Here is a 13,998-nt window from a genome sequence, read left to right as displayed (position 1 = left end):
TCGCCATTTTGGAGCCCCCATTGAGGCAAAAAAAAACGTGTTTCTGGTATATAGTAGAGCCACTTCTTTATATGTACCTGTTAGAGGAAAGCCTACTCTTTCCTCTCCAAGTAGTTTTAAGGCGGTAATAGTGGCAGAACTATATATCAGAACCGCCTTTTTGCCTATTAAAATGGGGGCTCAAAAATTGTCAATTTTCCAATAAATAAGCAATAATGAAATAGGGGTGGGGTGAATTCAACAGCCCTTTGATGGGGATAGGCCTTTTTTGCGAGCATGTCTTTATATGTAGCTGTTAAAGCAAAGCCTATTCTTTTTCTCTCCAAACGTTTTCAAGGGTGAAAAACGGCAGAAACATAATCAGAAATGACTTTCTGCCTCAATGGGGGCTCCAAAGTGGTGACTTTTTCAATAAATAGGCAATGCAAAAGGGATGGGTGATTTCGACAGCCTCCTGGAGGGGGTAGGCTTTTATTTGCCTTTATATGAGGCTGATAAAGCAAAACCTATTCTTTCCTCCCTATGTGGTTTCAAGGCATTAAAAGTGGCAGAACTATTTATCAGAAACGCCTTTTTGCCCCAATGCGGGCTCCAAAATGGTGAATTTCAAGGGGGGTGGGTAATTTCGACAGTCCCCTGAAGGAAGTAGGCTTTTATTTGCCTGCACTTCTTTATATGAGGCTGATCAAGCAAAACCTATTCTTTCCTCCCTGAGTGGTTTCAAGGCAGTAAAAGTGGCAGAACTATATATCAGGAACGCCTTTTTGCCTAAATGGGGGCTTCAAAATGGTGAATTTTTCAATCATTATGCTATAATGCAAAAGGGATGGGGTGATTTCAACAGCCTCCCGGAGGGGGTATGCTTTTATTTGCCTGCACTTCTTTATGTGGCTGATAAAACAAAACCCATTCTTTCCTCCCTAAGTGGTTTCAAGGCAGTAAAAGTGGCAGAACTATATATCAGAAACTCCTTTTTGCGTAAATGGGGGCTTCAAAATGGTGAATTTTTCAATAATTATGCTATAATGCAAAAGGGATGGGGTGGTTTCAACAGCTTCCCGGAGGGGATAGGCTTTTATTTGCCAGCACTTGTTTATATGTAGCTGATAGAGCAAAGCCTATACTCTTTCCTCTCCAAGTCATTGCAAGAAAATGAAATTGGCTGTATTATATAGTAGAAACGCACTTTTGCCTCAATGGGCGATTCAAAATGGTGTAATTTCCAATAAATAGGCAATATACATGAAATAGAGGGGGAGGGGTTGACTTAGACAGCCCCTGAGTGGGATAGGTTTCGATGTGCCAGCGCTTCTTAATAATATGTAGCTGATAGAGCAAAGTCTAAGCTTTTCTCTCCAAGTAACTGCAAGAAAATAAAATTGGCTGTATGATATAGAAATGCCCTTATGCCTCAATTGGTGATCCAAAATGGTGAAATTTTCTACAAGTAGGCAATATACATGATATAGAGGAGGGGGTGACTTTGACAGCCCCTGAGAGGGCTAGGGTTCGATGTGCTAGCGCTTATTTATGTAGCTGGTAGAACTAATTCTACTCTCTCAAAGCAATAAAATACTATAAAGCACAAACACTTTCTTACCTCAATGTTGGGTCCAAAATGGTGAATTTCCAAATAAATTGGCAATTAGCAAAGGGGGAGGGGCGACTTCCCCAGCGCCCCCCCCCCCCCGAGAGGGGTTGGCTACGATGTACGTGCCACTTCTTTTGATGTAGCTGGTAGAACAAAGCCTACTCTTTTCCTCTCCTAGTGGTTTGAAAGTAATTAAAGTGGCTGTATTGTATAGCAGAAATGCCTTTTGCCTCAATGGGTGCTCAAAAAAACCAGTGATTTTTTTTCCAACAAATAGGCAATATACAACAACATGATATAGCCAAGAGGGGGGGGGGGGGGCTTCGACACCCCCACCCCATGAGAGAGTTAGGCCTTGATGTGCCAACATTTTGTTTTATGTAGCTGATAGAGAAATGCCTAATTTTAACTATCCAAGTGATTAACGAGCAGAGATAATTGCATTTAATTTGTAACTATACATTATACATATTATACATGTTATACGTATTAGTCTATGGAAATGCATACAAAAAGCGACATATCTGAAATTGAAGTATTCAAGTTTGATACCTTATAAATTTGCTAAGAAGAATGATACAGAGTTGGAATTTCATCCATATGATAATAGTATATCAATAAAGTTTTCTGGAACATTTCAAGGTAATTGATTCATTTTTCTTAGAAATATGTAAAATCATGTATTTGCAAAATTTTCAATTTTTGGAAAAAAATGACAAAAATGCAGTTTTTTACTTAAAATCTCAGCCAAATAACCTACTTATCCCCTATAAATGGTACCAAATTGTAGGAAATTTATTTGTCTTTCATATGACACTAATTTTGTGGCAATGGAATGTTTATGTCAAAATCTATGTACGAAAATTCAAATGTTCTGAAAATTTGGCGGCCATTTTGAAAAAAGCGCTCTCATGGGTTAATTTTCAGGATACAGCCTGGTTACCTCATATATTCATATTCAGCGTGAAAAACTGGTCTAGAAGCACTATATGAAAATTTCTCCTTTTCCGTGTGGCACCTTGCTCAATTATAACCCGGACTACGTCCCACAAAACAAATTATGGCGTCAGTGTTTCCCCATTGCCAGTTTTCGAAAGAGAAAGGTATTTGAAATATGGGCGAAAATGATGATCGCGGCTTTAGTATCGACGTTACATCCGACATGACTTCTATATATTGCACATTGTTATTTTTTGGTAGGTCTATTTATTAGTGATATAGTGGTTATTACCCCGAAATGGTCTTCATCCAATTATCGAAAAGTATACGATCGAACTGAATTATGTACAGAACTTTATCCAATAATTAATTACAAAAAAATGAAGTTCATTACTAATTCCATAGGATTGCCAGTTTTCCGCAACTTGACACTGACATGCTAGTTATAGGTCCATGCATGGTTTAGTTAGAGCTCGATTGAATTATCTCAGGACACGTACTCATTTATACCTTGGTCACATTTGTTCTACGGCGGCCGTACGGCGAGTTTTAACATTTTTTTGTACCAGCTACATATACATGTATATAGATGGTTTGAATAAAAATGAATAAAACGACTGTTTTCGATCGACTCGCCGTACGGCCGCCGTATTACAAATGTGACCAATGTATTATGAACCACTGGTCAGGAGCAATGGGTTGTAATTACATCTCCATGTACATGACCAGTGGACTGAACTCTTCATGGCCTTTACTAGTACAGTATGCCTACACACACGAGTATATCGATATAGTAGGCCTATACAGTTCATGGTGTCATACAGTGCTGTTGACCTTACACCATATAGCTCTATGCTTACACACACTCCGGCCTCACACACACACACAAGTAAATACAATTCCGCCAGGCCTACTGCATACCAAGGAGCTTGTGCATACATAGAAAGGACAGTGCAACCAACGTGGATAATGTACTGTACTAGTCTATGAATTCAGACACAATTTACCCAAAGACGGTTTACATAACATTTTAGTGAGAGTACAGTGCATTTCCAAAACATAAACAGGATGTATAATCTTGGAATTTCCTTTGTATGTAAGGGTTTCTTTCTGTTGGTTTCACTGCCCTTTTTTCTCTTGATTCATCAGAATCATAATAAAACTTTTTTTATCAATCTGAAACAACATATGAGCCGAGACTAAAACGCGGGAAGTCGGAGAATATGACCGAAAAAGAATGTTTTTTTCCCCAACTCTGTGCTGTACGTAGTGTTCATTCTGAAATCACTTTTCTAAATTGTTCCCGTGTTATATTGGAAGTTAGACTTAGACAATAGGGGATGTACTCGCAAGCCCCAGCCCCCGCCAGCCAAGGCAAGAGCAAGGAAGGTAGGAAAACAGAATGGTGTTGTGTGTTGTGCATGTGAGGAACGTACTGATCGATGATCCTATAATATGTCGATACGCGATCAAGGCTTTTTCTGCTCTGCCGTTCACCGAGTGACAAGGCAATGTAGCGTACTACATTATCGTTCTTGCGTAGCACACTCACGGCAGCGGTGGTGGTGTGTCTGCAGAGGGGTGGATAACTGGATTTGGGTGATAGAGGGGGTATGTTACAGTTTTGAAATTACTTTGTCGGGATATCCGAGAAGGTTAAATTCACACATATAAGAGCATAATTTATCATGAAAAACACCTTTTCATTTCATATCATCCACATCACGACTGTTTTAGGACATACACATTCATATAATATACAAATTAATTAGAATGGTGACAGGCCAATTTCGAGGAATTACCAAAACTATCCACCCTCTTTAAGTCCACCCCAGAAAAATGTTGATTTTAATCAACAGAGAAAATCAAACAATCATTACGCTGAAAATTTCATCAAAATTGGATATAAAATAAGGAAGTAATGAAAATTTAAAGTTTCGCTTATTTTTCACAAAACAGTTGATGCACAAATCAGTGACATGCAAATGAGAGTCATTGATGTCCTTCACTCATTATTACATGTATTTCTTTTGTTTTTGTTGTTTGAATTATTTTCATTTTTGTCTCACCTGCATAGCAGAGTGAGACTATAGGCGCCGCTTTTCCGACGGCGACGGCGGCGGCGGCGGCGGCGACGGCGGCGTCAACACCAAATCTTAACCTGAGGTTAAGTTTTTGAAATGACAGCATAACTTAGAAAGTATATGGACCTAGTTCATGAAACTTGGCCATAAGGTTAATCAAGTATTACTGAACATCCTGCCTGAGTTTCATGTCACATGACCAAGGTCAAAGGTCATTTAGGGTCAATGAACTTAGACCATGTTGGGGGAATCAACATCAAAATCTTAACCTAAGGTTAAGTTTTTGAAATGTCATCATAACTTAGAAAATATATGGACCTAGTTCATGAAACTTATACATAAGGTTAATCAAGTATCACTGAACATCCTGCATGAGTTTCACGTCACATGACCAAGGTCAAAGGTCATTTACATGTAGGGTCAATGAACTTTGGCCGAATTGGGGGTATCTGTTGAATTACCATCATAACTTTGAAAGTTTATGGATCTGATTCATGAAACTTGGACATAATAGTAATCAAGTATTACTGAACATCCTGTGCAAGTTTCAGGTCACATGATCAAGGTCAAAGGTCATTTAAGGTCAATGAACTTTGGCCAAATTGGGGTATTTGTTGAATTACAGCCATAAATTTGAAAGTGTGTTGGTCTAGTTCATAAAACTTGGACATAATAGTAATCAAGTATCACTGAACATCCTGTGCGAGTTTCAGGTCACATGATCAAGGTCAAAGGTCATGTAAGGTCAAAGAACTTTGGCCACGTTGGGGGTATTTGTTGAATTGCCATCATATCTCTATAAGTGTATTGGTCTAGTTCATAAAACGTGGACATAAGAGTAACCAAGTATCACTGAACATCTTGTGCGAGTTATAGTAGTTTTCAAAATCAGCACTGCTGCTATATTGAATCGCGTGATGCAGGTGAGACGGCCAGAGGCATTCCACTTGTTACAAATTTTACAGTAATATAAGGACCGACTTGACTGAACGATATTGTTTGATAATACCACATGTTCAGGGAGGAATAAAACTTTGTTTCACAGGACAACTGGGAGAAAATTGGAATATTTAATATTTCATTTAATGTATTACATAAAATACAAAAGAAATAGTGAGCGATTGATGTCAGCCTCATTTGCATACATGTACATGTACCAACCAGGATATGAATATAACTGTTTAAAATATCATAACTTTTTATTTTACATCCGATTTTGATGAAATTTTCAGTGTTATGCTTGTTGGTTTTTTTTTTAATCAACTTTTTGTTGGGGTGGACTTGTCCTTTAAGGAGCTCTGCCATCTTTGTTCCAAGATCTGTTATCACTTTAAGTAGTGCTGTAGCCGAACCGCCGAACCGAACGGTAGTTCGCCGAACATGGCACTTCCGAACCGAACAGAACCGAACCGAACACTAAGACTTGGTTCGGAAGTTCGGCAAAAAAAAAAAAAAAAAACGGCTTTCAGCTAATAAATTTATAAGTTTACACCCTTTCTAATCATTATATTTGCGCATTCTCTATTTAATCTTCTTTGCAATTGTATGTTGGAAGTATGCGCTTATTTTGCGGTTACTAGATTTTGTTTTCATTTTCATGTTGACATTGTGGTTTTTACGGCCCTGATTAAGAAAGGAGATCCGATGAATGATGTTGCGCGAGCTTGCGCTATAATCATTTTACTGGCTTTCATCATCTCTCGCTCTGTGGCCGAATCGCCGAAGCATGGTAAAGAAAACCAAAACTGTATGAGTGTTCATTGGTTAAATCTAATTATCTAAAATATTGTTGTTTTTAGGTGGCGAACAAGATTCTTGTTTGAAAATCTTCAAAGTATTTTGAATGAACGAGCTCAATAAACTGAAAGTGAAAGATGAAGTACCATTAATATTACGAATTACGATACGATGTGATTAAGATCGTAACTCGTGTATTGTTGCGGCGGAGAATAAAGATCTGATTGAGGTGATTGACATTATTATTGAGGTGTCGGCTCGATACTGTCTAGTTTTCATGATTTTAGAGAGAAGTAAAGAGTTTTGAAAACGAGAGATCCAGTGAAAGTGGGAAATAAAGTGAGTGACTGTTAGAGATGGAAAGGAGAGACGCAAAACAAATAATATAGAAATGAGATGAGGTGAAGTTATCTTTTTTATTATTATCAATCAGATGAAAATAAAAATCAAACACTCATGAATGATTACGGTATAGCATATAGCAAGATCCCCTTCCCCTCGTTGACAAGTTGAATGAAGAAAAAGCCATGCGGAAACATTCATCTCTTGGGGGAAAATGACCCCCAATCTTTACTTTTTTTTCCCTTTCTTATCAACTTCTCAAATTAACCATAAACAATTCGACGATAACTCTACTCCCCCTGTCCCATTACAGTCGTAAAACTTTGCATTCCACTTGGTCTGTATGTTCATGGTCGAATGAAATCTGACCAATGAAATCACAGAAATCTCGGGAATTGCTCTTCAATCAGTGAGCTGAGTTTCGCGAGCAGACAAAGCACGTGGCTGCATGTACCGATGCGACAATCAGCGACATGCGATTGGTGGTTTAGTTCACCCATCGAGCCAATTAGCGAAAGGCGCATTACATAAGCACGCTTTCTTCGACACGCCCCTGGCCCTACTATGCCTACAGTTCAGTGCACTGGCGCTGGCCGCCTCGTATGTGATGCAATTGCCAATCACGTTTGGCCGGACTGTATATATAAATATTCATGAGCTCAGAGTCCCGCGCGCTATAGCCTAGCCCATAGGCCTAGCCTAGCTGGTACGAGTGCGAGCGCGAGCGTAGTTAATTTGGCAAGTATCCAAAGTGTGGTCCAGGTATGGACGACTAGGAAGAGTCGCCATTTTATACCCCTTTCATAAACCCAATAAAACATATCCTCCAATTAGCCGCCTAAGAGTAATGCGGATAATTCAATAAAAATTGCGTTCACAAACTCCATAAATTATTTTTACGAGCGCCCGTCCTGAAAAAGGCGGATAATCGTCATGACAACTGGACACGCCCCCTCCAATGTGGTTGTGTTGGAAAAGGGTGACCTTGTGACCGCACCATGGCAATTATCCGCATTATTTGGAAATACGTTCATAAACTCAAAATCTTGTCCCGATGCCGCTATTATGCGGATAATAGCAGCATCAGAATAATGCGGATAACTCTTGTCCTCCTCTGATTTTACGACCAAATTATGCTGCTATTAGCCGCATAATTGTGTTTTATTGGGTTTATGAAAGGGGTATAATGTGAGTTACCCAATAAATCTATCATCAGATAATCAAATTCGAGATAACAGTTGATTCGTTGAGCGCTATAACTTTCATAGTTTCATGTCAACAAGATAGAGATAAAATGGTTTGATGTGACAGAGGTACACGCGAGCACATGCAGTCAATCAAGTACAAATTGTCTACCGGTACGCTACGTATACCTGAATGAACTATAGCTTTATCAGTCTATCATTACCGAACCCCGAACCGAACCAATGTTCGGCAAATTTCTGCCGAACCTTGCCGAACCGAACCGAACCCGAACATGGCGCCTGACTTGCAGCACTAACTTTAAGACTGTTCACTAATTCTTTATTCCATCTGTAAAACAGACTCGTAAATTTGTGATTCCAAGATCTTCTTCATGATAAAACGAGAAAAAATAATAACCATCCGGTCTGTTCAATATGCAACTCACAAGCTGGATGCTTTTTTTTTTCCTGTTTGATGATGAAAATCTTGGAATCACAAATTTGTGAGTTGTACATGTAGGCTATGGATAGTAGAAGTCTCTTAGGAGTTTCGACAACAATGATGTCCATCACTCACTATTTATTTTTTTTTTTATTGTATGAATTATGCGATATTTCAATATTTACAGATTAGACGCTAATGACCAACTTGACTATTAAAACCTCAAAATGTTAAACCAATGGTAATTCCACATATTCAGGGAGAAATCCATCTTTGTTTCACATTACAATGAGGAGAAAATTAAGATAATGTATTATATATATTTCATGAATATTATATTGAAATATTACAATACAAAAGAAATAGTGAGTGGGTGATGTGATGTCATCACTGCAGTCCCCTCATTTGCATGCCAATCACATTGTGCATATATAACTTTTTTTAATCAAGTGAAATTTTAGAATGTCATAACTTTCTCATTTTACATCTGATTTTGATGAAATTTTCAGTGTTATGTTTGTTGGATTTTTCTCCTTTTATTCAAATCTACTGTTTGTTGGGGCGGACTTGTTTTTTTAATTTCAGTTGATTGATGGGAGGTACAGTACATGTACTAGATATATGTAAATATACTTACGTACTGTACAACATGCCAGAAAGCACGGACTAAAAATTCATTAATTTCCCTCAAATTTAAAACGAGTAAACTGTATTCTCCTAAGTCTAAATTGATCAGGTATTTTCTTGTATTGTGCACAACATTTACACATAGAAGTAGACCATGCTGAGTTGATGGCAGTCAAGAGATCGTGATGAGTGAAGAATTCTTCTTGTCTTTGCTAAGAACAAGGGAAATATAAAATCCTGCTGGAAATGCATAATTTACCCTTGATGCACTTGTCTGTTTGTTTTTCTGTCTGTGGGTATGTGTGTGGGAGTGTGTGTGTGATTGTAATTGTATGCTGTATCATTGACATGCCAGGAATACCTCTGGTATGCACAGGGTCGCATTCTATCTCTCCTGGGGTTTACTAGGCGACCCATGTCATGGGGTCTATGATCTCTTCCCCTCTGGGTAGTCCCTCATCAGACGGTTTGTGCTATTTTTATTACCATCTTGCCTTCAAGTTTAAGCACACCAGTATACACTGTACATTGTCCATGTGCAGTATAAGGAGCACATTAAGGTTTGGCTCATGACTTCCATGTATAATAGATTCATAGTTCTAATCACAAACCCCAGGCTGTATGCCTCTGGAATGCATCATTTCAAATTTTTGATTGATTTTTCTCTATTCAAAACAAATCCTGTCTCATGGTGGTTCAAAATTCTGATTTATCATATAAGCTGAACTTGATACATGTATGATTCAGTCAGAATTTTGATATTCTGAGTTTGAAAACACAACTGTTTCTACTATACATGTACATGTAATGTAGGCCCCAATGCAAAGTGGTCATGACAGTGTGCTAATTTTTGGAATGCTCATGACCTACATTCAAGTGCACATTTCATCTTTACTATTATTACGAAGAAGGCTTCTTTGTTATTCTTCTATATTTTTCTTTCCCTCAACAGTACAGTAGTCAGTTTTGGAGAGAAGTCGAGGACGCAAGGTCATGCTGCTCGAAGTCAGGTAAAGTATTCAGTCTCATTGTTGGTTGAACTTCAAAAGAAACAATCTATTATAATAGAGTATGTTATGCTCTACTTAGTATTATACTGTCATTGTGTCAATGGCAATTACATTGTATCTATACTATGCAGAACTAATGGAAGCCAAATAATCATGATTTGTCTTGCTATAATCATGAAAGTGATAGTTTCATTAGAGGAATTTTGTAATATGACTATCTAGAAGGTTTCATTTGAAGATTTGATAATTTGACATCTACCATACACTATTTTGCACTTTTGTGGGTCTAGTCATATTGCTCTGTAATAATTGGAACAAGTTTACTCATTAGTTACATACATGTACATACAGATAAACGACATGAAAAAGGACTGTACATTATTTTATAATTGTTTTCTTCATTCTATAAGAAATACTAATTGATAATTGGAAATCAACATTTAATGTTTTACTTTATACACTTTCTTAATTTTTTTTTTTACAAATACACCTCAATTATTTAGGACAACCTGACATTATGCATGCATGCAAAATAGATTCCACATATTGGAACTTGATTATTGATAGCTGATTTGATTGATAACAAAAGAAAGTTTGTGATTTTGAATAAAAAGGTTATTTTCTGGTAATTGATTTTCTTCATATGAACAAGAGATCCCAACTATGACATGCTGGCTTGGAATGAATTTCATTACATTGATAGTCTTCCTCCCATACTATGTCATAATGAACACTTTCCCTCCTTTTAAAGACATTCATTGTATTTCCAAATATATACTTTTTAAAGAAAAAAAAAAGATATGAAATTTATACATGTACATGTAGTACAAAACATGTTTGGTTTCCATGGAATATTAAGTTCCATTCTTTGAAGTAAAATTTTCACACATCACTTGTAAAGAGAGAGAGGAAATTATCATTTGAGTCTGAGCTTGAGGCAATGGTTGAAATGAAAGCCGGCTTGTGAGTCAGGATTTAGACTCTGGATTCCCCTTAATTCAGAGGTTTCCTGTACATACTACCGACAGTGTGTCTCAGTAGTTAGTACAACATTTCCCTGCAATCTAATAACTTGTGAAAAGCATATGTACATGTATAAAGTCAGGCATAGACCCACCCCATGTAGGAAACATTTCGTCGGCAGTCATCTGCACCGTCCTATCACCAAGGAGCTTGGTATCACACATACGACGGTGCATACCCATTTCAGACAAAATTGACTTCAAAGTTTACTGAACAATTTTCACACTTAGTTCCCCTGCCTTACAATAATTCATTGCTAGAAAAATACATGTTTGGAAAGACCAAGACAATTGCTCGGCATTGGTATCTGTATTTTTTACACAAAACCAAGGATCAGAGAAAATATCGCAAACTTTACATGCTTGTACATGTAATTTCAGTTTGAGCGGTTTAGATTTTCCCTGTACAAAAACACAATAGCGACATACAACAACCCTGACCGCGATTTCAATGCAAGCGGTCAGTGAAAACGTATCGCTTTTTCACATGCAAAGTCAATGAAGTGCCGATATGACGGTTTTACTGAACTCGCGTGTGCATATTAAGTGCGCACAGCTGTTGTTTGCTTTGCTACAGTACACATTTCCAATGGGATTTGCACATTTTATCAACAATTTGTATGGCATTGCAGTGAAAATTCCCACATATCTCAGAAACTACAATATATTGCTGCCTAGAAATTTAGTATGAATAGAATAGGACTTGTACTGTACTTTCATTTTCTGCAAAATTCTCAAAATCAAGTTTTTTATACCAAAATTGATACGACAGTTAATATGAACGCCGATGATTTGTTAATTGCTAGAGTAACACTGTACAGTACCTGGTGATGCATGCTGAGTTTTGAAAGAATTTTATTTTAACAAATCACAAAAATATGCTTGAATGCAAATTTAAACTTTAATCCTTTGAAAAATATGTTTTACTTCATGATGTAAAATTGTCAGTTGAATGCAAACATACATGTATTTATAAACTAATATACAAGGGGGGGGGGGGTGGTCCAATAATGTTTTCATTGAGTTCCAGTATTAATTGCAAATATTTATGAATTTCAATTTTGTGTAACACTTTTCAAGTGATTTGTTGGTTGCAAATTTCTTTAAATTAATTGCCTTTTCATCTGTCCAGACAAACGTGTAGAATGTAACATTGGAAAATCATTCTTGTTGTATGCAAAGACCTGGAGACACAAGTTCACTGCTTTTAAACTACAGAGTGCATGTATGTGTCACATGTGTGAACGCAGTAATTCAATTGTTAATTCATTCAGCAATTCAAGCTGGGTGGGAGGTTCAGTGTAAAGTCAAGGGCCATGAATAATCAATATCTTTTCTGCATACCCTTACATGATTAGCAAGATGAGGTCATGAAATTAAAGGCTATAATAATCAGTTTAAATCAAAAGTCCAAACTAGTAAACTACAAAAACAAATTTGAAAATGGATGGATTACGCTCATATACAAGTGTGCACATGCATGATGCATGTACAGTACTTGTGCTGGTTGAATGGCAGTGAGCATTTATTTTGAGAGAAAGGTTTTGAAATTATTCAGCATTTGAATGAAAATATTAAGTTGATCCATGTCTAGATCTACATATTTAAACTTACACTGTACATCTTTGTAATTTAAATTAGAATATACGTATTGAGATTAGTCAGAATTTGTTTATTTAAATTAGAATATACGTATTGAGATTAGTCAGAATTTGTTTATTTGTCAATAAATACATCAGTCGTTTGTAAGAGGTGTGCCCTCATTTGTAACTTTACTAACATTCTATGAACCATATACCAGACATGGTCTGTATTTTCTCTTCATGTACACATATTATGTTAAGAGTGCTAATTTTCAAAAGCAAGATCATAATTTGACTTTTCAACCCACCTTTCATCAATGTTATGCTACTTGTACAAGCTATGCCAGCTATCCTTAGGGTTCCTCCCATAAGGGTTATCCTCGCCCTGATGCATTTTCCACCCGAGTTGCCAATTTGCAAGGCGGGTGATTGAGTTTGTACAAGGTAATGCACTGATAGCGAATGGGGGCAGCCCTTCTGGGTTATTTATGCCAGGCATGCATGGAGGGGAGGGACAAGCCAGGTAGCTGAATTGTTTTCCCATTCATACAGACTGTGTCTAAACTTTCAATAGTACACATCAAGAGTATGACCTTGATATGTACAATGTACTACATGTACATGTGAACTTTCTACATCTGTACATGGTTTGTACATTTTACATGAATGATTGACATAAATTTCCAACTTGTCTTTTTTTAGTACATGAAATATGTAATTCTCCTGCAAGTACACGTATGCACATGGTGAAATCTGAAGGATATTCCTATAGTGATTGTATGAATGAAGTTGTTCATTTATACATGTACTTTACCTTGCGTCTTGGTCTCTTGGAAGGCAAGAACAACCTGTAACTACATGTACCACTGAACTACTGTTCAAAACAGTTAAGAGGTTCATTTTAATTGTATTTTGTTGTAATTTTTCTTCTTTACAGGCAATCACAAACTTCAAGAACACATTGTCACAGTTCAAGAGGTTTATAGCACGGCAGTACAGCGACCCCTCAGTCCAACAAGATGCGAAAGTTGTACCTTATAAAGTCACACAGCTCCCTAATGGGGGTGTCGGGATGCAAGTAAGTTTACAAAATATCCACCTTAATTTTACCTTTTCAAAATATTTTTTCTTCTTTTCTATATTTGGTATTACATGTACATCTAGCATTATAGGTACTTACCTGGTGATGTTAGTTCAGGCTTTTGTCTCACCTGCATAGCAGTGTGAGACTAAAGGCGCCGCTTTTCCGACGGCGGTGGCGGCGTCAACACCAAATCTTAACCAAAGGTTAAGTTTTTGAAATGACAGCACAACTTAAAAAGTATATGGACCTAGTTCATGAAACTTGGCCATAAGGTTAATCGAGTATTACTGAACATCCTGCCTGAGTTTCAGGTCACATGACCAAGGTCAAAGGTCATTTAGGGTCAATGAACT

General features: G+C 37.2%; 1 protein-coding gene across 1 annotated transcript in view; it reads left to right on the top strand.

Annotated features, from left to right (window-relative positions):
* The window catches only part of LOC129262057 (97 kDa heat shock protein), a 55,194-nt gene that overhangs the window by 15,637 nt on the left and 25,559 nt on the right, over positions 1–13,998 (top strand). Inside the window, exons 2-3 of the mRNA XM_054900096.2 lie at positions 9,899–9,956; positions 13,499–13,639. Of these exons, the coding sequence (XP_054756071.2) occupies positions 9,899–9,956; positions 13,499–13,639 (199 nt within the window). The remainder of the gene's footprint in view (positions 1–9,898; positions 9,957–13,498; positions 13,640–13,998) is intronic.

The sequence above is a fragment of the Lytechinus pictus genome, chromosome 5, assembly GCF_037042905.1.
Source record: "Lytechinus pictus isolate F3 Inbred chromosome 5, Lp3.0, whole genome shotgun sequence".
NCBI classification, from domain to species: domain Eukaryota; kingdom Metazoa; phylum Echinodermata; class Echinoidea; order Temnopleuroida; family Toxopneustidae; genus Lytechinus; species Lytechinus pictus.
This window is presented reverse-complemented; position numbering and strand designations above follow the sequence as displayed.